The following is a 22,367-nucleotide window of genomic DNA, read 5'->3' on the forward strand; positions in this document are numbered from 1 at the left end:
CAGAGGAGCACCGAGACACGAAGTCACCATGTGTTGGGCAAACAGACAAGGACCTCTCGTTCTGTCTGGTTATACACGAGACACGAGATCCAATAATGAAGCACAATTCCTAGTCTCCAGGGGCCTTTTAAATCGTCACGGAGTTCCTAGAGAAGGTGTGTAGAAGGACCCGAAATCCATCAGCTGGGACCTCAGATGAATCTCGATTAACCCTTTCCAGACCATGTTTCTTCCTCTCGAAGATGAGCATATCTATTCTGCTAACCATAACATGAAAAATTAAACAGGCCAGGTAATAATATATATGGAAGTACTTTATAAATATTACAGGGGAGAAACTATCTATGGAAGAGGAAATGAACAGGAGAGAAGTGTCATCCAATGGACAAGAGAGCAGGCCTTGGCAGGGAACCGCCTAGCAGGAGCACAGGGTCAAAGTCCGACAAGGTCCCTTAGCAACCCGCTGAGACAGTCCTTACAGATCCCATTGTTTTAAAGGTGGGAGGCAAATATGTCAGAACTCCCCCGGCTTCCTTTCCTTTAATGAATTAGAATCTACCCAGACTCAGGGTTTGAGGTTACATAAGCATCATTCAGATCCTCTCTAACAGTCACATTCATTTTGGAAAAACAGCGTTTTCATTAAAATGATGTTATGTAAAAACAAAAAAGAAAGAAAAAGGAAAAAAAGGGGAAAAAAAGAGCAGTGTGTGTGTGTGTGTGTGTGTGTAGAAACAGCAAACATTCGCACTTGTAAGGAACATAGGATATACACATATGATGATAGTGCCTTGTAGGTTGTGACTACTTGGACAAGATGAAGAGACACAAATGTCCAGCTATGAGGACTGCAGTAGGAAAGCCACCAGGTGCCCCCCCCCCCGTTCCCCAGGAACTATGGCCTTGAATCATAGTAACTCATCCATCACCTAAAGCATTTGAAATGGGGCAATGGGGTGGTTTAGCCAGTAAGAGCGCTTCCCACGAAAGCCAAGTTTGATTCCCAGAGCCCACTGTGGAAGGATAGACGAGAACTTCAGGTGCAGTGGGATGCATATACAGCATACAATTTTTATAACAACCCGATACAGAGTTAAAACTGTTCCTTTGGAGCTGCTACTCCTAGCAGACAAGTGGAGAAACCCTTCCTGAGAAACCTTAAGAAGTTTGGGAGTTCAAACCTGAGCCTGGGCCTAAAAAATGAGGGAGGGCTTTCTGGGTCCACTAAACACCTCTATCCTCCTCAAACTGAGGATGGAACCATGAGATGGGAGTTGGGGGTAGGGGGGAGCTGGACTGGGAGGATGGGGTAGATGCCTGAGTGGGAGCGGCTGGCACCAAAGGTGGCCTTAATACATAAGGTGTCATTTTAGTGTGGTCACCCAGTCCAGAGGGTCAATTCCATTCCTCACACTCTGGAGTCTCGGTTCCGCCCCCTACACACTCCTTCCAAGGTATATATCAGCGGTATTCTTATATAAGGCACTGGGCTCTAAGCAGGAAATACCGTAAGTGCCTCGAACCCAATCTGGCGTCTCCATTTTTCCCCAGGTTTCGTAGGGCGGAACCATTGAGCCTTCTTGGAGTAAAGCGTCGGAAACACAAACACCCCAGCACCGAGCACGGAAACCGGAGCTTTGGAGTGGCCTTTTTAAGTAGTTGGGAAGGGGGTGTGGCCGAGAGGACCAGGAGGCCGCAGCCCAGCAAGCGGGGAGTGGCCCGGGGGCGTGGCCGTGGCGACTGGAATGTTGTTGGGTCCTTGCACCGCATAGTAAGGAGGGGCCACGCCCCCTTTCTGCGAGCGGGCCAATCGGAGTGCCGGAGCGGTTTCAAGTCTCCCCCGCCAGCCTGCCCGCCCGCCACCCCACCCCCCTCGGGGATTCGCTTTTTCCGTAAGAAAATAGCAAACCTCTGCAGGGTCCGCGGCCCCCGCTGCTCGCCAGAGGAGGGTCCCGGGGCCTAGGACGCTGGCCCGGTGCGGGACGCGCCGGCAGGCGGCGGAGAGGCCGGCCCAAGATCTGGGAGGAGCGCGGGGGTGGGCGCTGCAGCCGCGGGTTGTTTATCTGGAGTACGGAGGGGAGGGGGGAGCCTGGAAACCGCCCCGTGTCCCATTTCCTCCTCTTGTTTTCGCTCCGGATTCTCCATGTTGGACCCAAACTGAGGAGCCCGGAGCTGCCACCGGGGGATCGGGGCTGGGGGCACCGGGGAAGCCGCCGCCTGGCCCGCCCGCCCTCTGTGCAGGCCGCCTCCCTTCCCGGCCCGGGGAGGAAACGCGAGGGGGATGTGAACAGCTGCGGGAGTCGGAGTCTCGGGAGCCGGAGCCCGACGGGCCCCCGCCCAGGCCCCCCAGCCCAGCCCGCCTGCGCGCCCGCCCGCGCGTCCTCCCGCCCAGCCAGCCCGGGCCCGCGGGATTGTTAGATGGAACACGGCTCCATCATCACCCAGGCGCGGAGGGAAGACGCCCTGGTGCTCACCAAGCAAGGTAGGGGCGCAACTTCCCAAAACTTTGCGTCGCCCCCGAGCGGGGAAGGGGCGGAGGATCCGGCGGGACCCGGGGTCCGTCGGTCCTCGCGCACCCGTCGGGCTCTCGGACCCCGGTGGGGGCTGAACGAGGCCCTGGCTGCCAGCGCCGGGCGGGAGGGTGTCATCCGCGCAGCTGTCACCCGTCGGGCCACCCCTCCCCCCCGGGGGCAGGCAGAGGCTCGGAGGGCGCGCGTCGCGCCAGGCCACCCGCGCCGCCCCCACCCGAGCCGCGGAGATGGAGTGGTCACTCCTCCCCCACCCACCACCGCTGCGCGCCTGCCCCGGGCCCCCGGGGAGGGCACCAGGGGTCCCGAGCTGGAATGCCACGGGGACCGGAGTTTTCACGCAGGACCGGGATGCCCGGGCGCTCGGCGGTGGCGGCGCGGGGACTCGGGACGAAGTTCACCCGCCCGAGGCGGGGGCGGTGGTGGGGGAGGGGGGAGGGCCGCGGTCACCGCCGGGCGCGGGACTCTCTTCGCGGCTCGGCGGAGCAAACAAGCCGGACCGGAGGCCTGGCCGGAGCCCCTCCCTGCCCCGTGCGCTCCCCCGGGGCCGCCGCTGCACACACACAGCCGCGTTTGTTTAGACCGGGAGCGGTGTCCCTGGTTACATAATTCGCCGGATGGCATCAGACCCAGCGTGTTTCTGAATCGCGCAGCGAAAAAGTGCGAGTTTGTCTGTGGGCAGAATCTCGCGACCCCCCCCCCCTCCGCCTGATTGCAGGGGGAGGTCGTCGGATTGAAGCAGACAGGGACGTCCGCAGGCAGGCCCTATCTGGGGAACGAAGCGGAGGCCTCAGCCTCCCGCGGGGGTGGGGAGGAGATTGGGGCTGGGAAGATGGGGTTGCTCAGTTTGATCACAGTGGGGTCCCCTGAAACTCTCCTCTCCCCTATGTTCATCTGGCCTTGAGCATTGTGTTCAAGATAGCTGGTAGAAATTTCCGCCCAGAGTAAGGACTAGTGTTGCCCCCTTCCCTCCTTTTTCTTTTTCTAGAGAACTCCCAGGACTGTGGCCACTTGGCTCAGAGGCTGAGAGGCGAGCACGCTCTTGGAACCAGATCTCAGGCGTTGCAGCCCTTTCTTTCTATTCCGGAGGGGCATAAAAGGCCCGTGCCACAATTGAGTAGACTGAGACTTAGAGCCTGGAAGGAGGCCAGCTGTGGGGCCTGGGTGTAGTCATGCCCTACTAATACTAAGCAGCAGGTCATTTTTCCCGGGGGTTCACTTCCCAAGGAGTCTACCCAACTTGCCCTAGCCTAGGGGCAGAGCAGCTGGGCTGGTATCCCAGGCTCTCTGGAATTCCTTGTTAGGTTGGGGGAAGGGGAGCGGTGCGTGTTTCTTGGCCTTCTGAAGCAGCCTGCGCTGAGGAGAGCCGAAGCTCTGCCTGCCCCTCCTCTTTGCCAGGGTCCCCTGTTCTAACTGCATCACTGACCCAGCTGTGAGATTGGCGGCGCAGCAAGTTCACCTCCTCTCCTGGCCAGCCTCTCAGCAGTGCTGAGCGCCGCAAAGGGAGGCTGCCTGTGTTTATCAATTACTGCCAGTGTTCAGTTCCCTTTGCAGCCTCATCCCAGGAATAGGACCCATGCTTCAGGTGAAGAAATCTGGATGGGAAAGGACATAAGAGGAGGGGGTAGTGACAAGCCGGGCATGGCGTGTGCCTCCTTCCCACCTATGCTCCCTGCAGGGTCTCCTAGGTGTCTTGAGGGTGGTGGGCCACATCGGGATAAGAAGACTCGGGACTGTGCTGTAGCTGCACTGAGCAAATCAGAGCTGAAGTTTCATCCGGCAGGCAGGATGAGTGACAGGCGGCTGAGAGCAGAGCAGCTGGCTCCTGACCGTGTCAGGTTGCTGCTGGTTGAGTTTTCTTGGAGTTACAGTTTTGTTTTCTTCTTTGTGTGTAGTTTGTCCTTCACATTTCTCCCTGGAGGAATCTGAATTCTCCAGCCAGTAGACTCTTGGTGTCTCTCCCCCCTCCCCTTGTCATTCGATTGCATTCTCTGGGAAGGCATGCTTGCTTCTGAGTAGCTTGGCACCCAGCAACCATGCCAACTAGCTGAGTCGGACATCATTTACAAACAGAACCTGCATGTTAACACTCCTTTAGGAATTCCCTCCCCTCCACTCTCACCATCTCCCATCCCCAACTCCTGGCTACCTTTGGAAGAGCAGAAGAGGAGGAGTGTGAAGCAGTTTATTAATGAGTTGATTTCTGGAAAGAAACAGGTTGCCTCTAGCTTCGGTGTTTTCTCAGTGAAGTTGTTTACCAGTGCAGATTTTTTTATGTTGACTGTTTGTTTATTTTTAGCATTCTGTTCTCTGAGTGTTAAGGCTGCCTGGTGTGTTGACGATTCAAAAGTAATTACAGTCAGGGAGGTAGGACAAAGTTGCTGAAGTCATTGATAATAAAAGCAGCAAAATTAGATCAACTCTCCAGGCAGACAGGAGAAATGGCTCCCTGGTACAGCAAGAAGCGGGCCATGTATGTGTCACATCAAAAATAAAAGTAACCTCTTGGCAGGAATGGGTGTAAGGGTGTCACACAGTTACTAGGAGGCTGTGCCCAGCTCTGGGCTCAGATGGGGAAAGCAAAGGAAACAAGGCTGCCTTTGGCAGCCCAAAGTGAGGTAGGGGCGGGGCCTCCAGAGACCTATCAGGACTTTGGGGGGAGTCAGAAATGATCTGTAATGGGCAAAATCCAATGCCTGCTTTTGGAAGAATGACTAAGCTTTGGATTCCTTGTCTCACATCTGGAACTGGGCAGGGTCTGATGTCTAGTTACACTGAGGGTTCTTCACTGAGGAGGCTGTCCCTAAAACATGCAATGGTTTTGTTAGATTTATATTTTGTGTATAGGTGCTTGGCCTCCGTGTATGTCTGCACTGCATGGGTGCCTGGTGCCCACAGAGGTCAAAAGAGGGCATCTGGTTCCCTGAGATTGGAGTCAGATGATTGTGACCCACCATGGGGTCTGGGACTTGAACTCAGGTCCTCTGGAAGGACAGCCAGTGCTCTAAACCTCTGAGCCATCTCCCCAGCCTCTCAATGACAAGTTTTTCTTCTTGCTCCCCACAGAAGGGAGAAATCCTGACCTTTCCCCTTGAGAGTCCAAGCTCCCTGTAGCTGCAGCTAAGCCTTTAACAGGAAAAGCTTTGAAAGGAGTATTGGTGGTGGGTGGGTAGGGCCCTCCTAGGCCAGCCTGCACTGGTGGGAGCTGACAGACTCAGTCCTGCTCCTTCTGGATTTATCCCCCATCCTGGGATCAGGCTGAGTGGTCGCTGAGACCATGTAAGCCAGAATTGCTCCACACTGAGAGCCTGGGGTATAGGGCTTTTGCTCTACCACAGTCAGTAAGTGTGCAGAGCCGGAGGCTCGGCAGCTGACTTGGAGCAGTTTAAAGAAGCCATGCTTGAGAGAGAGGTGAAAAGTCCCTGGGGATTGCAGGCATGGGGAAGCGTGGAGGTGTGGGGGAGGCCCGAGTCCTTCCTCTAAGCCAGAGAAGGTAGGAAGTTAAACAGGGTGACAGCTGGCTCTGGAGGCCTCTCTGGTCAGTCTTTTAGTGAGATGTACTAAGTAAGAAAGGAACACTAGAGGGGCACTTGTAACAGCAGGCTGTGAGAAGTATGAGATGCTGTAAGTATGGGAGAGAACATGTGCACGTAAGTGGCTGTGTGAGTGTACACGCATGCACTTACTGATGACATACGTAGTTGGGCACAGCGCCCCCTAAGCTTTGAGAAGTGTTGAGTATTGTCTTTTATTTCCATCTTGGGATATTTTATCCTGGGGTTGGTGAGGAAGTGGGGTCACCAGTTGTTAAGTGTTTGTTATTGTTGCTCCAGTGTTGGTTGCTCCACATTGGTTGCTTCAGATTCATTCCTGAATGCAGCTTGGCTGGTGTTCTGTCCTCCCTCTTCCTGTCCCTTGGATACGCGGTCTGTCGGATGGGTTTACTGCTAAGAACAGGCGCCCCCAGTCACCACATTGGTGTGAAAGATGATCCTCTGTGCCTCCCACAGCCTTCCTACAGACAGTTGTGGCTGCTTGTGCCTGTGTGTGTGGCAGGGATGGGACATCTCACAGCCCTGGGCCTCATGGAAGTCTCTGAAGTGCAGCTTAAACCTTGGAAGCAGTTTGGTGTCTTGGAGAGGGAGCTGGCAGTTGTGTATGTGACAGTGACTGCCACTGTTTGGTTTGGTTGGAGTCTGTGGTCTCGGTGGATTATGTTCTAGGTACTCTTAGTGACGAGGAGAGCGGGAGCTTGTGGACAGGTGGCTTTGGTCTGAGTGGCGAGCGCAGTGAGAACCTTGACTGCTGTTCATCCCGTCGCAAGCTGGAAGTGACTGAGAAGGGTAAGGATTTGGCTCATTACATCCCTCACGTACTGAAAGCCTATGTGTAGCCAGCTGGGCTGTAGATGAACATGTTCCGTGCAGATCTACAAATGAACATGATCCGTGCAAATCTACAAATAAACATGTTCCGTGCAGATCTTATGGGGAAACTGGTAGAAATTAGAAGGAGGAAAGTGGACTTGTTTGAAATGGAGCACTCAGGATCAGAGACTAAGAACAAGTTCCCTGTGATGCAGCACCGAGCCCTTCACTCGCGGGAGCCTGGTTCCTGTGGACCCCACAGCCTGGCTCTGGGCAGCAGTGTGTGCTCTCTTCTTATTGGTTAGCTTTTCTACTGCTAGCCTTGAGCCTGATCTGAGTGAACCTCAACATAAAAACACACACATTCTCATTCTGTCTTGTCTGTGTCTCTCATAGTCAAGTTGTGTGTGTGTGTGTGTGTGTGTACATGTACACACACACACTCCCCCCTCCCCCTTGTGGTGGTGGTGTACTATGAGACAGACAGACAGACCTTGAGCTGCTCCTGCCTGCTGCTCAATGATGGATCGAGGGAGGGCCTCCTTGTCAGCCTCTTGGAACCCTGACTGACTCCCATCCTGGTGAATCTGCTCTAAGCCACATGCACTGTTCCCAGGGAGCAAACACGGCTCCCACTCTAGTGAGAAAAAGGCTGTGTGACACAGATTACAGGAAGGGACAAAGCATTCCACCTCTACACAGCAGGAGGAGGAGGCCTCTCCTTCATGATACTACTGAAAGGAAGGACAGCCAGCCCAGGTCTCTTGACTAGGGTCTTGTTTGTCTTTGTTTTGGAACAAGTGTGGCAAACCAGACTCAGCCCAGCAGTACCAGGCCATCATCAGATCTGCTGGAGAGGGAGGTGTCTGGGGCTCAGAGGAATCGCATTCTAATTCTGAAAGGGGTTGGTTAAAATTCTCTGGCTCTCAGCCAAGGACACACATCAGAATCCCTTGTGACACTTACTAAAAATGCAGCCCCCTCCCCCACCGCACACCTGGGACCCACTGACTCAGAACCTGGCAGGTGGGCCAGGCATGTGTGTTCCAAGTTCTCCCGAGATTCTGACAGGTGTCCTGGGAGAGGAGCCAGGAAGCACAGCAGAGAAGCCAACTGCCTGTTCAGCCCTGAGCAGAGCATTCCCTCAGGGTCCAGAGTCACTTTCATTAGGCAGCCTGTGGCTCTAAGATCCAGGGGAGCCTAGAGTTTTCTGAGTGAGTGGATAGAGTAATTGTTCTTGCTCACCGAGTCCCAGCCAGGGTTCACAGAGCGCTCCCATGGGCAGGGTGCTGAGAGCAGAAGCTTGTGTGACCTGTGGAGCCCACCCTTGCCACCCTACCTGCTGCTTCACCCGCTGCCCTAGGTCTAGATCCAGATAGCTCAGAGGCTGCTCTCATTGGCTGGTGGAGGGTGGGGAGGAGCAGAGGGCTTGGAAGTGGGCAGAGCACATTGAAGAGGCCAGATCCTGAGGAGGGAGCAGGTTGGCCAGCCTCAGAGGCAGAGGGACATAATGAGTTTTGTGTGGACCCAGAAAAGGCCTTGGCCCACGTTTGGGCTGGGATGTATGGCCTCCTCAGGAGGAAGGAGCACTAACATGACTGGTATCCAGTACCCAACACTGTCTCCCCTGCACTATCCAGCCCTGTGCCCCTAACATTTCTCAGGTTAGTCCCTGCAGCTCCAGAACCTGCTGCTCCTGGAGACCCCCATTGCATCGCACCTTTAAATATTTATTGCTATTATTTTCAAATAATTAAGGGAAACTTATTAAAATTCAGGTCTGAGACCCTGAGAGGGTTGGGGCAGGGGCAGGACTATGAGGCATGGTGGCATAAACCCACCGTCCCTATATATGCCTCATGAGGCTGAGGCAGGAGTGTGAAGCTGGTGTGAGTCACATGGAGATGGCTGCCTCAAATACACACAAATATGAGAGGAGCCTCTCTACTCGGCAAGGGGAACAGAGGAGCTGTCGATGCAGGACTACCAGAGGCCTAAGCCGTGCTGATAGAAGCCAAATCCTGTGACGCAGACTGCTTAAAACAACCCAGCCCATGCACATGCTGTTGGATTCACACATCTACTTCTGCCCTGCCTGCCTTGTTGGCAGAAGAGAGCACATCAGTAGTTGGCCACTGTGCATGAGAGGCCACCATCCACTGCTGCTCTGCCTGTGGCCTTCCTTGTCTAGGCATCTCCTGCCCTCTTGTCTCTTTGCCCACTTACCTGCTGGTCCAAGGAACCCTTCCATCAGCCTGGCACTTGAGTGCCTGTCTGTAGCCAAGGCACAGACGCTGCTGCTGACAACCTGGGAGGACTCCTCTCCACAGGGAGCCCCAGTCAGATGTGCCTTGGCTGCAGGGCCCAGGCAACTGGCCAGGAAGGGCCGGAAATGCTCCAAATACTCTCCTTCCTCCATAGCACAGGGGAGGAGGCCGCTCAGAGAGGCCATTTTATAGTGAGAGCAGCCCTGCCCTGTGCTGTGGTCGGATGGCAGCTGAGGGGGAAGCTCGGATGTTGAAGGGAGTGAACCAGAAAAGTATCCTTGTATGTGAATGGTCTTCTGAAAATCCCATCATGGCTCAAGGAGTTGCCTTCTGCCTGTCCGGCGCTGTGCGGATTTCCTGTGAGGAATTCCTTTACCAGGATACATAACTGTGTTGTTGGCAACTGTGACAACTAACCCTGACCTTCAGAAGGTTAAAAGTAATGCCGTCCTGGTAAGGCCAGGCTTCATCTTCTTACGGGCACAGGTTCCTATAGGGTGTTACTGCTGTGGGGTGGGTGCCAGGGGAGAGGGCGGTGTTAGCATCGGGTGATGCTGGTCTTGTCATATCCCAGCACTGTCCATCGAGGCTGAGCCCGGGAAGGAAAGGTATGGTGGATGGGGAGTGGGGGGAGGGTTCTCCCAGGCACACATCCCTCATCTGACCCCGAATTTTAACCACACATGAGGAAGTGAGGGCCCCTAGTTCTCTGTTGCTCTCCTGGAATGAGGCCCAAGTTGTTGCCAGTTAGTGTAGCTTTTAGTCTTAGAGGCTACCCTGGATCTCACTCACATGTTTTGTTTATCCTGAGTGAGGTCCTGCTATTAACCCAAGTTTTGGATGAGGAAACTAAGGCTTCATGGTTGAATCCAGCAGAGCCTGGCCTCCAGCCCAGACAGTACCAAGTGGAGGGAGACCTGTGTCCATAATCTACCTCATGAGGAACCCTAGCAGCCCCAGCCTTGAGTTGGAGGGGTGTTGGGAGGGTCCTGGCTTCTAGTCTTCAGTCCCCAGCCCCTTCTTCTACTTAGAACTGGCCTGTTGTACGTGAAGAGTCTTGGGACAGGAGCAGGTGCTTCGCAGACAGGAAAGGAAGGCTTAGCTACCCTCAGGAAGGAATTGCTGGAGGGGAGTGGGGTGGGGGCAGGGATGTAGTGCAGGAGCCATCCATCCATCCCAAGGCTTTTGACACAAGGTTTTGGGAGGGAGTGTGTCCTTGCTGCCTTCTGTACCTCTCTGGTCTGCCTAAGAATCTGGAGGGGACATGGGGGTGAGGCTCATCCTGGAGGGAAGTAGAGCAACTATTTCCTAGAAGAGGCTAAGAGCTCTGACTGCTCTTCCAGAGGTCCTGAGTTCAATTCCCAGCAACCACATGGTGGCTCACAGCCATCTGTAATGGGATCTGATGCCCTCTCCCCTTCTGTCTGAAGAGAGAGTGTGTGTGCTCACATAAATAAATCAAAAGAGAGAGACAGAGACAGACAGACCAGTGTGTGGAGCTGTCTAGACACTGTTGGTGAATGCCCACAAGCCTTGGCTCTGGGTTCAAATTCTCACTCTGCTCTCATAACACTGCATGGCCCCAGTGGGCTGATTATCCTGTCTGCCTGTTTCTTTTCCCCCTGCAAAATGAGAGGCAGGACCTACAAATGAGTTCCTCCTGAGGGTCGGTGAGGCCCTGAAGGCAAGTGTCTAGCACCACTCAGCTCCTGCAGTGCCTCCTTCCTTCCCTCACTTGGGGACTGGACATGAGACTGGAGGCTTCCCCAGGACCGAGCTCTGCAGGAGTGGCAAGCCGAGAGGCCCTGCAGTAGTTGTTAGCACCTGTCTGTCATACATAGGCCAAAGGCTGTGGAACAGAATAGGTGAGGCTGTTGTTGGCCATGGAGGGAGAAGCTGAATCCAGCCCTGATGCCCCTCAGGAGTAGTGTTTGAAAAAGTAGGGAAAGCAGCCTGCATCAAGGTTGCTGTGAGGTGGGGCCTGAAGTGGGGGAATGACTTGAGGTCCTGGGTCTAGGGTGTTTCCTTCAGAGCTGCACTCAAGGTCAGGGCAGTTTTGATCTCCTGAGACACAGAGGTTGATGGTCACACTGTGCCTTGGAGAAGCCCCTCACTCACCCCTACCTACAGTTCAGGATTTCTGCATTGGCCTGGGAACTTGTGCCTGTTGGGCCTCCTGCAGTGGACACAGGCAAGGCCTCTCCCTGGCCCTAGCCAGCTGCTCCAGGATTCCTTATCCTCACAGAGCTGGCAACTGTGACGTTGACCACACTGGGCCTGGCCTCTCTTGAGGAACGGCCTGGGTTGTGTGGTCTTCTAAGAAAGACTGTGCCTCCAATTGTGGGTTGTGCAAGAAGAAGACAAAAACCACAGGAGAAGCTTTGGCCTTGGAGCTTTGTCTCTGCGTCTGCCCGAGCCCTTGAGCGGAGAAGTTAGTGGGGGCCAGTGGGTGGGGCTGCGAGCAGCCCCTTCTGGTTTCTGAAGAGATGATTAGGAGTCTGGAGGGCCCTTTCTTGTTTGGGGGCGGGGGGTGTCGAGACAGGGTTTCTCTGTATAGCTCTGGCTGTCCTGGACCTCACTTTGTAGACCAGGCTGGCCTTGAACGCAGAAACCCGCCTGCCTCTGCCTCCTGACTGTTGGAATTAAAGGCTTGTGCCACCACGCCTGGCTTGGAGGGTCCTTTCTAAGGATCCACCACCACTGAGCGTTGAATTTGGTCTTGAGAAGGCTGTGGCAAGTTTCTTCAGCACAACATGCCCAAAGAAATCTTGGTTCTTTACATGTGGTCAAGACTGGAAGCGATGCCACAGGGGCCAGCAAGGTGTTTCAGGGGTGAAATGCCTGCTGTTCTGCAATCCTGACAGCCCAACTTTAACCTTGGAGTCCACATACAGGAGGAGGGACAGTCACATAAAAGTGTGTCCTTTGACTTCACATTTAAAAAATGATGCCCACATTTTCAGACAGTTTACTGGAAAGGCTCAGTTACTTTTCAGAGAGGTCCCCAGTGGCCATACCAAAATGAAGGGTAACCCCATGCCTAACCCAAGAGGGGAAAGAAATCACACACTAGCTGGGCAGTAGTGGCACACACCTCTAATCCCAGCACTTAGGAGGCAGAGGCAGGTGGATTTCTGAGTTCAAGGCCAGCCTGGTCTACAGAGTGAGTTCCAGGACAGCCAGGGCTACACAGAGAAACCCTGTCTCAAAACACACACACACACTAGGAAGGCCTTGGTTGTCCAGATGAGAGGGACTTCACTGACTGCTGTAGCTGCTGCTGCTGTGTAGGGGCCTTTTCTGAATCCTTGATCTGGGGAACTGATTGGGTTTTCTCTCCTCTCCCTCAGGGTCTCAGGCAGCCCAGTCATTGGTTTTGGCTCTGCCATCATCTACTCCAGTGGGTGGCCCACACTGCTGTATGGGTTTCCCTTGGAAGAACATCAGGAAGCCCTCTGGGGTTGGCGGGTTCATCCTGCTTTTCCCTTACATGGCACCTCTGGAGCTCATTTGCCTGCACAGTAGTTTGTCCAGTGCTTTAAAGTAGACCAGCCTGTTTCTCAAGTGGCTCTGGGACATGCAGACACCACCCCCACCCTGGGAAGAGATTTATAGCTGGGACCATCTCATAACTGGGTGTACAGCGCCACCTCCTGGCCACATTGCCCCTCGCAGCAGCTCCTCCTTGTGTAACAGCAGATCTGAAACCCATTGCTGATGCGTCCTGTAATGCCCTTTGCTCTGTATCAGTCAAGCCTTTCTGGAGCTGCCTTGCTGAGCTGCTATTGAAGTGGCTTTGTATTTCCAAAGCCCAGATAATCAAGGTAGGGGGAGCAGCTGCAGTCTAGAAACATAGGCTTCAGACTCAGACTGGAAGCTGCATTTTGTCATGACCTAGGGTCTTAATTCAGCTCTTTTCCAACCAGCTCCCTAGGTGGGGTTGGCGAGGAGGGTGGTTGGGTGAGCAGTGAAGTTTTTTTTTTTTGTTTTTTTTTTGTTTGTTTTTTCGAGACAGGGTTTCTCTGTGTAGCCCTGGCTGTCCTGGCACTCACTTTGTAGACCAGGCTGGCCTCGAACTCAGACATCCGCCTGCCTCTGCCTCCCGAGTGCTGGGATTAAAGGCGTGCGCCACCACGCCCAGCTGAGCAGTGAAGTATTAAGGCAAACATCTAGATCATGAAAAGGAAACACGATTCAGATGCAGTCAGCTAACTGGAGCTGAGGTTTGGGATTTCAGCTTTGTGTGTGCACATGAGGGTGCATGCTCACACTTACCTCTGTGCACACATGAGGAAAGCTTATAGGAAATGGTTCTTTCCCCCATGTGGGATGGAACTTGGTTGGTCAGGCATGGTGGTTGCTGATCCAGGGTCTGGGGAAGCGACACTGATCTGAATCATGGCTCCACTGACTCCAGGGGACCGAGTTGCTCTCCTGTGTCAGGAGAACGTAGGACCTCAGAAGCTCATTTTGATGGCAGTGTGCTGGTGCTGGGTCACAGAACACCCGGCCTACCTTGAGATCCCCTTGAGACCTGTCATAGCATGAAGAATGAAGCCTGGGCAGCTCAGATCTCCCCAAGCCAGAGAGTGGGGTTCACTGTGTCCTTATTCAAGGGTGTGTGCACGCGCTCCATTGTCAGTATGTATGGCTCTTTAGCAGGTGTGTGCTCTATATATGGTGTGTGTCACTCTCAGAGGCTGTTCAGCAGGTGTGTGCTGTACCCCCGCAAAACCTAGACTTGAGAGCGTATGGACATGTGGAGACCGACAGTGTCCCTGTAGCTAATGCCTCCATCTGTCCTTCCTTTCTTCTCTAGGCCTAGTCTCCAAGTCCTCGCCTAAGAAGCCCCGTGGCCGCAGCATCTTCAAGGCCCTCTTGTGCTGTTTCCACACACAGCATGTTGTCCAGTCAAGCTCTTCTACTGAGCTCACACACAAGGAGGAGGCCAACACCATCGCCAAGGTAGCAGCAGGATGGGACGTGGTACATATTTGGCTTGGTCTAGTGTCATGAAAGTCCCTGGCCCACAGGCCCTTAACTCTTTTCCCTTAGTAGTCTGTCTCCTTCTTGATACTTATCATCTGTGGGGATGGCTGTCCCGACACTGCAGATTCCAGGACCCCGGAAAGGTGCCCTGCAGATGTGGAAAGTGAACCACATGTTAATTGTTGATAGTGGTGATGTTGGGGCTCAATTATCTGGCTGTGAAGCCTGTGGTTGTTATTGTCTTGTTTCCAGAACTGCCTCTGAGCCATAAAAACGCCATGCTCTGAATAACCCAGCATTCAGGAGGCAGGTGGATCCCTCTGAGTTTAAGGCCACCCTGGTGTACGTAGCAAGTGTCGGGCCAGCCAGAGCTATGTAGTGAGACCCTGTTTCAAAACAAAGACCCTACTAGCAATTTGTTGTTATGCTACTATGAACCACTTGTAAGTCAAAAGCAAAATGTAAGATCATATATTACCATGGGGAAATACCAGCCCATTTTTGAAAGATACATGCTCAAATAACATCTTAGGTTTTTGTAAGTTCTGGGATCTTAGATGTTTTTTTAAGGCTCACATTAGGACATTAGTACTTTTTACAGCATTTTTGGTGTTGTCCCTTTGTGACTCCATCCCCCTTCACATTCATGGGCACGTGAGTGGGAGAGTGTTTCCACGCTCCCCGTACAGCGCATGCCCCGAGAGGGCAAGAGGTTAGCCCTGCAGAAAGGAGCTCAAACCTCAGTCCCTGAGAGCCTGTGCCCATGTGTGGAGAGGAGGCTTCCCCTCTTGACCAGCTCCTCAGGAAGGCCATGCTTGTCCTGTGGGAGTGGTGGGTGGCTGGGTTCTCGGGGAGCAGATCACAGGCAGTGGTTTGCTTAGAGAGGCTGTAGTTGATAAATTAACTTACCACATCCTTTGTCTCCCACAGTCCGATCTGCTCCAGTGTCTCCAGTACCAGTTTTATCAGGTGCGTTGAGGTGGCTGACCCTGTAGGCCCTGACTAGCCTGGCAGGCAGGCAGAGCAGTTACTCTCCTGTCCTGAGCACCTCCCCACTCTTTGTGCTGAGTATTTGCCAGGGCCCTGTAAAGCTGTGGGGACAGGCACACACCCTCTTCCCATCTCTGCTGTCTACTCCCTACCATCCCAGAATGACACCAAATGTTTCCACAGCCTTAGTAGTCCTTAGACCCCACTGCCTCTGTTCTCTGCTTTTAAGCAGGACCTTCCTGCGTTGATGACTGTCTGCAGGCAGCTTGGCTCTTCCCAGTGTTGTGCTGAGGGGAGATTGGGCTTACTTCTTGTTGGGCACAGCTCAGCAGCCTGGCTCTGCTTTTAGATCCCTGGAACCTGCCTGCTCCCCGAGGTGACAGAGCAAGATCAAGGCAGGATCTGCGTGGTCATTGACCTGGATGAAACCCTTGTGCACAGTTCCTTTAAGGTGAGTCAGTGTGGCACCCTTCCCTTGGGCCTGTGTGAGCCGCACAGCAGGTCAGTAAGGTGGGCAGATGAACGTGGAAATGACAGGGACAGGACAGGCTGTCGGCTTCCCTAGAGTCACAGATACCCAGAGGCCAAACTGAAGAGATTAAGGCACACACGCACGCGAGCGCGCGCACACACACATCACCCCCCTAAATGCTGTGTCTGTCTCTACTTACCGTGGAAAAGGTAGGTAAGCATTATCTGGTTTTCCTGGCGGGTATGTTTAACTCAAGAAAGCCTTAAGTTGGGTGCAACGGGAACTTCCACAGTCCCTGTGCTTGGGAAACTGAGGCAGGGAAATCACAAGTTCCAGAATAACATGAGTTGCCCAGTAAGAGCCAGGCATGCATGCCTGTATCATAGCTCAGGGAAACAGGAGGTGAACACGGCTAGCCCAAAGAGCCAGGCATGCATGCCTGTGTGCGTAGCTCATGAAATCAGGAGGTGAAGGCTAGCCCAGACTATGTAGAGAGACCCTATCTCAAAATAAAAGCCCTGAAACTTACCTCAGGTAGAATTTGGCGGGTAGGGTGGATGGGTGGATGAAGGAGAAGGGAAACCTGAAAAGATGTGATACTTTTTGCCCTGTGCTGGCTAAGAACTGCTCAGCGGGCTGTCTCCAACGGGTAGAGTTTCCTGTCTGCTGACACTGTGCACTTCCGCCTTCTAGCCAATCAACAATGCTGACTTCATAGTGCCTGTAGAGATTGAGGGGACCACGCACCAGGTGAGCTGTTTGCCAGCATATACCCTGCCTCAAAGGGAAACTGCCTCTTGACTTGTTTATCATCAGCTTCCATGTTTGTTGATGGTTTGTCTCCAGATCGTCCATATCTCCCTCTAGCCAACACTCCTGTCTCTGTATAGTCAGACTGTTTATCTCCCTCTAGCCAACACTCCTGTCTCTGTATAGTCAGACTGTTTGCAAGAACTGTTGGCTTTTTTAAAAAATATTTTTAAAGAATTAGTTGTTTTATGTATATGAGTACACTTAACTGTATTCAGACACACCAGAAGAGGGCATTGGATTCCATTATAGATGGTTGTGAGCCACCACGTGGTTGCTGGGATTTGAACTCAGGACCTCGGAAGAGCAGTCAGTGCTCTTAACCACTGAGCCATCTCTCCAGCCCAGGATAGGGTCTCTTTATTTAATTCTAGCTGACTTGGAGCTCACAGAGGGCTGGAGTTAAAGGCCTTCACCACTGTGTGTAGCCCCTGGCATTTTCACATCATAGTCCTAGCCATCACTGTGGCTTTTTAAATGTGCATTGGTGGTTTTGCCTGCGTGTGTGTCTGTGTGAGGGTGTCGGATCCCCTGGAGCTAGAGTTATAGTTGTGAGCTGCCAGTGGGTGCTGGGAATTGAACCCAGGTCCTCTGGAAGAGCATGTGCTGTCCAGCCCATGCAGTCCATGCTTAGACCAGGCGAGCCTTGCTCTGTGTGCAGGGCTGTTAGGATTTGCTCCTGTGCCCTCTGGTGAAGAGCTACTGAATGTGTCTTCCCTGGCCCAGGCCCCTCCTATGACACCTTTCTGACCTCTACACTGGTTTCTGTAAGTGCTCCATATGCATCTGTCAGAGTGGCAGAGTCCAGGCTCTGTCGTGTACACCCTGCTGCCTGGGGTTAAGTAAGGACCACGAGGCATTGGTGAGAGACCATGTGCCCAGAGGCATGCTGGTCGGCCCAAGGGAGGGATGGAGACAGTGATGCAGACATCCTAGCAAGCGTGAGACCTGTTTCACAGATGAGACAGTTCAGCTTGAGACTGTCCTGGGTTTGTCATGGCAGCCCTCTGCCCCTTTACAGAGCCTCGAAGCTGTGGCTCTTTACTCCGCCCATCACCCCCTGCTGTCTAGTTGAGGAAATAGAAATGTACAGAATGTATGGGGCCCTGGCATGGGCAGAAGGGGCCTGAGTGAGAGGGCTGCCTGCCGTGTGGATCTGAGGAGAGCCTGGGAGGAGAGCAATGCTTGGTGAGGAAGGGGCTTGTTTGTGAGGCTTAAGGAGTGGGTGGTTGATGGGTAGATGCATTTGCAGCTGCATGGAGGGGTTCTGCTGCTAAATGGGAGGGCTCTGCTCAGTGGGTGCTGATGTGGGCTAGGAGGGACTGGGGTGGGCACACCCTGTGCTGCTTTAAGGAAGTGAGTGAGTGGGCCTAAGGAACACTTGTGCAGGCTGAATGAAGTAAGAAAGAAAGAAGCAGCAGATCGTAGACTGGGTGGCGAGTTAGTTGAAGAACCCTTAAAAGCAAGCAAGTCCTTGGAGCTGGTGTTGTGTGTGCACAGAAACCTATGAGGGTGTGTGTTTGAGGAAGCTTGTGGTTCTTGCCAGATGGGACCTGCACAGGCCGTCCTGCCGGAATCCCGTACAGAAGGCTACTGTGGAGGCTGCGGCTGGATTCAAGTAATCCAGGATAGGCTGTGTCCGTCCGTGAGGCCTGTTCTTGATTACTTGTTTCTGGAGGCAGCGCATGGTCTGCCCTCAATGAAGATGGCTCCTGGAAGTGCGTTTCTTCCTGCTGGGTTAGGGTTGGGCCTGTTGAGGCAGCAGAAGCCTGGTAACCTGGTGGAGCTGTCCATGGTGGGCCAGAGGTCTCAGTGTCTTGACCTGGGTATCTAGGCCTGCTTGCTTTTCTGTCAGTGCACAGGCAGAGCCAGTGCTGTGTCCTTGGCCTTGTGGGGTTCCTGCAGCAATCCACTCTGTCTCCCAGGTGTATGTGCTCAAGAGGCCTTATGTCGATGAGTTCCTGAGACGGATGGGGGAGCTCTTCGAATGTGTTCTCTTCACTGCCAGCTTGGCCAAGGTACCTGACTGCAGGAGGGGCAGAAGGCAGGGGAGACCCAGCCCTGAACCTAGGCTAAAGCTTCTCTTTCTTTTCCAGTATGCTGACCCTGTGACTGATCTCCTGGACCGGTGCGGGGTGTTCCGGGCCCGCCTGTTCCGAGAGGCTTGTGTGTTCCACCAGGGCTGCTATGTCAAGGACCTCAGCCGCCTGGGAAGGGACCTGAGGAAAACTGTCATCCTGGACAACTCCCCTGCATCTTACATCTTCCACCCAGAAAATGCAGTGAGTGCTCGCATCAGGGACTGGGGTGACTGCAGGGTGGGCCCGTGGGCTTTATCAGAGGAGTCCCACAACCCCTGTGTGGCCCAGCAGCCTCCAGTGGCACTGGAAAGGAAAGGAAACGTCAGATAATGTCACTTTTTCCTGCCCCAGGTGCCCGTGCAGTCCTGGTTTGATGACATGGCAGATACAGAGTTACTGAACCTGATTCCAGTCTTCGAGGAGCTAAGTGGGACAGATGACGTCTACACCAGCCTTGGGCAGCTGCGGGCCCCTTAGCCTTCCTGCTCCAAGAAACGGCCATCCCAACAGGGGACTCTGCTACACTGTGCCTTTGTGGTCAGCCTCACTGACAGGGTCTGCAAGTAGCCAGGGCGTGTGGGACAAAAGCTGTAGGCAGGTCACACGCAGAGCAGGAAGTCAGACCAAGACCCCAGAGCTCTCTGCACCCTGTGCTCAGTTCCCAGGTGGTTGTGTGGGTGTGTGTGTGTGCATGTGCCCGTCCGGTAAACTATGGTCCTGGGTGCCCAGTTGTGCAGTAGGGGGAGAAGCTGAAAGATCAAGACTCAACCCAAGTCATTTGTCTCTTTTCCTGCTATGCTGTGAGCTACTGAGCTTTACAGCCATGAAAACTATTGTAGGCTCCCTCACCAAACCATGGCTTTCCCTCAGCATCACAAGACCTGTGCCAAGGAGAAGGGAGAGGCCAGAGGCTGCTTTGGATGCCCAGACACACATCTTTCAGAAAACACAGAAACCTAGCCAGCAGCTGCAGACATGTTTGGGAATATGAGAGCATGTTCGCAGACCCACCAGGTTCTGTGTCCTACGGGCTACACCTGGCTCCAGCAAGAATGCCTGCCATGGGCACTTCTATGTACCCGGGCTCCAGTGCCAGGCCAGCCTTCTCACTCCCAAGCCATAGTCCTACTCCCATGGGAAAGGAGGTCTTCTCTCTGCCCTGGAGGAGGACATATAGCTGATTTCTGTTCTTTTAACTCTTAAAATTCTCTTTCTAAACTTGGAGTGGTTTGTATTCGCCCGAGCTCCAGTCCTGGGCCTGAGGTTCGTGTGGGAAGCGCTGGGGTACAAGGAAAATGCAAATGTTCAATGCAAGATGTCTGTCTCCTTGCATGTAGATCCCAAAAGTGCTCTTCAGGGGTTCTGTGCTAGCTGATGCAAGGACATTAGCTCCAAAGGCTGGGGAGGGCTTGGCTCTCCCTCTGTGTCTTCCTGGTGTCCCGCCCTGGCCAGGTCTCGTCTGTTCTGTGTGTCTTCCCCAGTGCCCCACCCTGGCCAGCTCTCATCTGTTCCGGCCTTTATCCTTCTTGGCTGTTTCTCTTCCTCTCCAGGGGCTTGGGAGAAGGACTTTCCCAGGTTGTACTTAATTGATTGGTTGTCCCAGGTGTTGCTCTTACTTGATTTGCCAAATGCCTCCTGCTTCTCGTTATAGGACTGAGTGAGGTCCTCACAGCCCTGTGCTCTGGGCAGCTCTGAGCTGTCAGTCCTGTTGCTTTAAATGTCAGTCACAGAGTGGAAAGCTAACATTGGGAACACAAGGGGCCCCTGAGGAGCCTCCACCTCAGCATCACTGCCTTAACTGAGTCCTGCCCAGGGTTGGGTAGGATTCTCCGCACTCCCTGCCTCCCTCTGAGGTGGGTGGGAGTTCCTACCCCATCTCTGCTTCCCCTGGAGGCTGGTGAGTGTTTGTGGGTTGGTTCAGGTGTGGTTACCTCCCACTCAGGAGTCAATATTTTCTAGTTTCCACACATGAGGAGGTCCTGCCTGGGGTTTGAGAAAGCCTGGTGGAGGCGCGTGGTGGTGTGAGTGGAGGCTGGCTGGCATTCCTCCAGCATTCTGCAGACTTCTTCCTGGGCCCGAGGCTATGGAGCCTTGGCTTTCACTTCTGTGACAAACATATGCCATGTCCCCAGCCTCATTTGCTGGTGTCTGTAGGGTCCTCCCAAGGTGAGCTGAGGGCTGCAGGTGCTAGCCAGGAACATGGGAGCTTGGCTGTGGCTTCAGGTCCAGGCCCTGGTCTCATTGGCATCCCAATACTGCAGGAGGGGTCTTCTCACAAAACTCTGAGGGCTGATCTTGACTAAGCAATAAGAGCCTCAGAGTTGATTAAGGTCCCTTTCTGGCTTATTGGTTCTCCATGCTTTACCTGTGACCAAAGCCCGGTGTGGCTTCATGGGAGCCCCGTTACTTCTCCATGAAACCCCAGCTCTCTAGGCCTGACTGCCACCAGAATCCTCTTACCACCTGCAGTCTGCTACCGAGATGCCATATCAACTCCTCTCTTCCCAAAACTAGACAGGATCTGTCATGGTGGCCCGGAGTCAGCTAGATGTTGTCTCTTGCTATCCCTGTGCTAGTTCCATGTTTTAGGAGCAAAGTGATACTGGGGAGGAGAGGAGCCAGTGCCTCCTGAAGCCCTTGCTCCACTGCCACCAGCCCAGCTGCCCCAGTGCAAACTGGTCTTCAGGAGTCAGGAGACCACCGGACCAGGTGTCAGCATCCACTCAAAGCCATGCTAGGAATCTGCCCCTGCCAGGTTCAGCTCTTTACGGTGCCTCTTCAGGGACACAGTGTGTGTCTGATTGGGCTTCTCATCAAAAGCCTGATGTTCCTGTCCCTCTTATAGGGGGAGCTTTGGACACAGGACCAGTTTGATAAAGGGCCAGGTAAGGGTTTCCACTCTGCACATTGTAGAGGGGACACTGTAGGCCCATGGGTCCCTAATTAAAGAAGTTGAGTGAATTTGCCTTCGTTTAACCAGGGACCTGTCTCACTCCCTCCCAAAGATTTTTGTATAATTGTATAACCCCCTCTGTTAACAGTGGCTCAGAAAAGCTTTGTACTAAAAGCATGGGACCCTCACAGCAACCATTCCTGGGAGATTGGTCCCTTGCAGGTCCATGTCCTGCTCTTTCCAGAGGCCTCTTGGTGGTGTGGCCTGTTTGTGCTGTCCTGCATCCAGTGTGTCGGCCTGGCTAAGTGAGAATGGTGAGCTGTTTCCCTCTTTGGGCTACTTAACCACAGCTACTCCTTTTTTAAAAATAGCCTAGTTCTCCCTACACACACACACACACACACACACACACACACACACACACGGTTTGATGAATTCCAAACGGGTTTGAACTCCTGTTTAGCCAAGAATGATCTTGAGCTGGTCTCCTGCCTCCTCCTCCTCCTGAGTGCTGGGGTTACAGGTATGATCACCTTGCTGGCTTATGAGGGGCTGGGGACAACCCAGGGCGTGTCAGGCACACACTCCCAACTAAGCTACATCCCCAGCCCCTCTTTCTAGAAAACATCGATAAGTCTATATCCAGGGGAGCCCATCCTTTAGTGCGGGGTCAGCTCCCAGAACTGCCCTGCACCGTAAGCTGGTGGTTCTCCACGCCTGTCATCACCCCAAATCTGTCTGTTCCCATGATGCCATTTGGAGGGGAGGGGTCTGCTTCCCACTGTGACCAGGCTATGGGATCCTTGGCCACCTTGCTTCATGATTTGATATATTTGTTGTATTCAAAAACTTGAACTGTAGGATGCCATTAAGAGTCTGTTTATATTTTTGGAATATTTGTATTACAATTGTTAATAAAGGCTGGTTTACAAACCTGTGCAGGACTGGGAGCTGCTTTCCTTTCATTCCA

The 22,367-nt window shown here is 53.6% G+C and overlaps 1 protein-coding gene across 3 annotated transcripts; it reads left to right on the plus strand.

The window, feature by feature from the left end:
• The first annotated feature begins 1,927 nt into the window (after nt 1-1,927).
• Ctdsp2 (CTD small phosphatase 2) lies at nt 1,928-22,334 on the plus strand. 3 transcript variants are annotated; one of them, XM_085843231.1, is made up of 8 exons: nt 1,928-2,482; nt 13,982-14,130; nt 15,082-15,120; nt 15,491-15,592; nt 16,307-16,363; nt 18,349-18,441; nt 18,520-18,705; nt 18,856-22,334. In XM_085843231.1, the coding sequence occupies exons 1-8, from the start codon at nt 2,419-2,421 to the stop codon at nt 18,979-18,981; spliced, it is 816 nt and encodes a 271-aa protein (XP_085699357.1). In that variant the 5' UTR covers nt 1,928-2,418; the 3' UTR covers nt 18,982-22,334. The 3 variants fall into 3 exon arrangements, with proteins under 3 accessions (XP_085699357.1, XP_021029546.1, XP_085699358.1); XM_021173887.3 differs by having other exon boundaries at nt 1,937-2,482; nt 13,982-14,127; XM_085843232.1 differs by lacking the exon at nt 1,928-2,482 and adding an exon at nt 6,688-6,871.
• Nucleotides 22,335-22,367: the final 33 nt, after the last annotated feature.

This window comes from Mus caroli, unplaced genomic scaffold (assembly GCF_978045245.1).
Source record: "Mus caroli unplaced genomic scaffold, Mus_caroli_1 scaffold_9, whole genome shotgun sequence".
NCBI lineage: Eukaryota > Metazoa > Chordata > Mammalia > Rodentia > Muridae > Mus > Mus caroli.

What these genes read in the sequence shown, in the direction of transcription:
- Ctdsp2 (XM_085843231.1), top strand. Translation starts at nt 2,419, where the DNA reads ATGGAACACGGCTCCATCATCACCCAGGCGCGGAGGGAAGACGCCCTG. An exon ending in CCTGGTGCTCACCAAGCAAG is followed by an intron (nt 2,483 to 13,981) that starts GTAGGGGCGCAA and finishes TTTCTTCTCTAG; the next exon opens with GCCTAGTCTCCAAGTCCTCG. An exon ending in TCACTGCCAGCTTGGCCAAG is followed by an intron (nt 18,442 to 18,519) that starts GTACCTGACTGC and finishes TTTCTTTTCCAG; the next exon opens with TATGCTGACCCTGTGACTGA.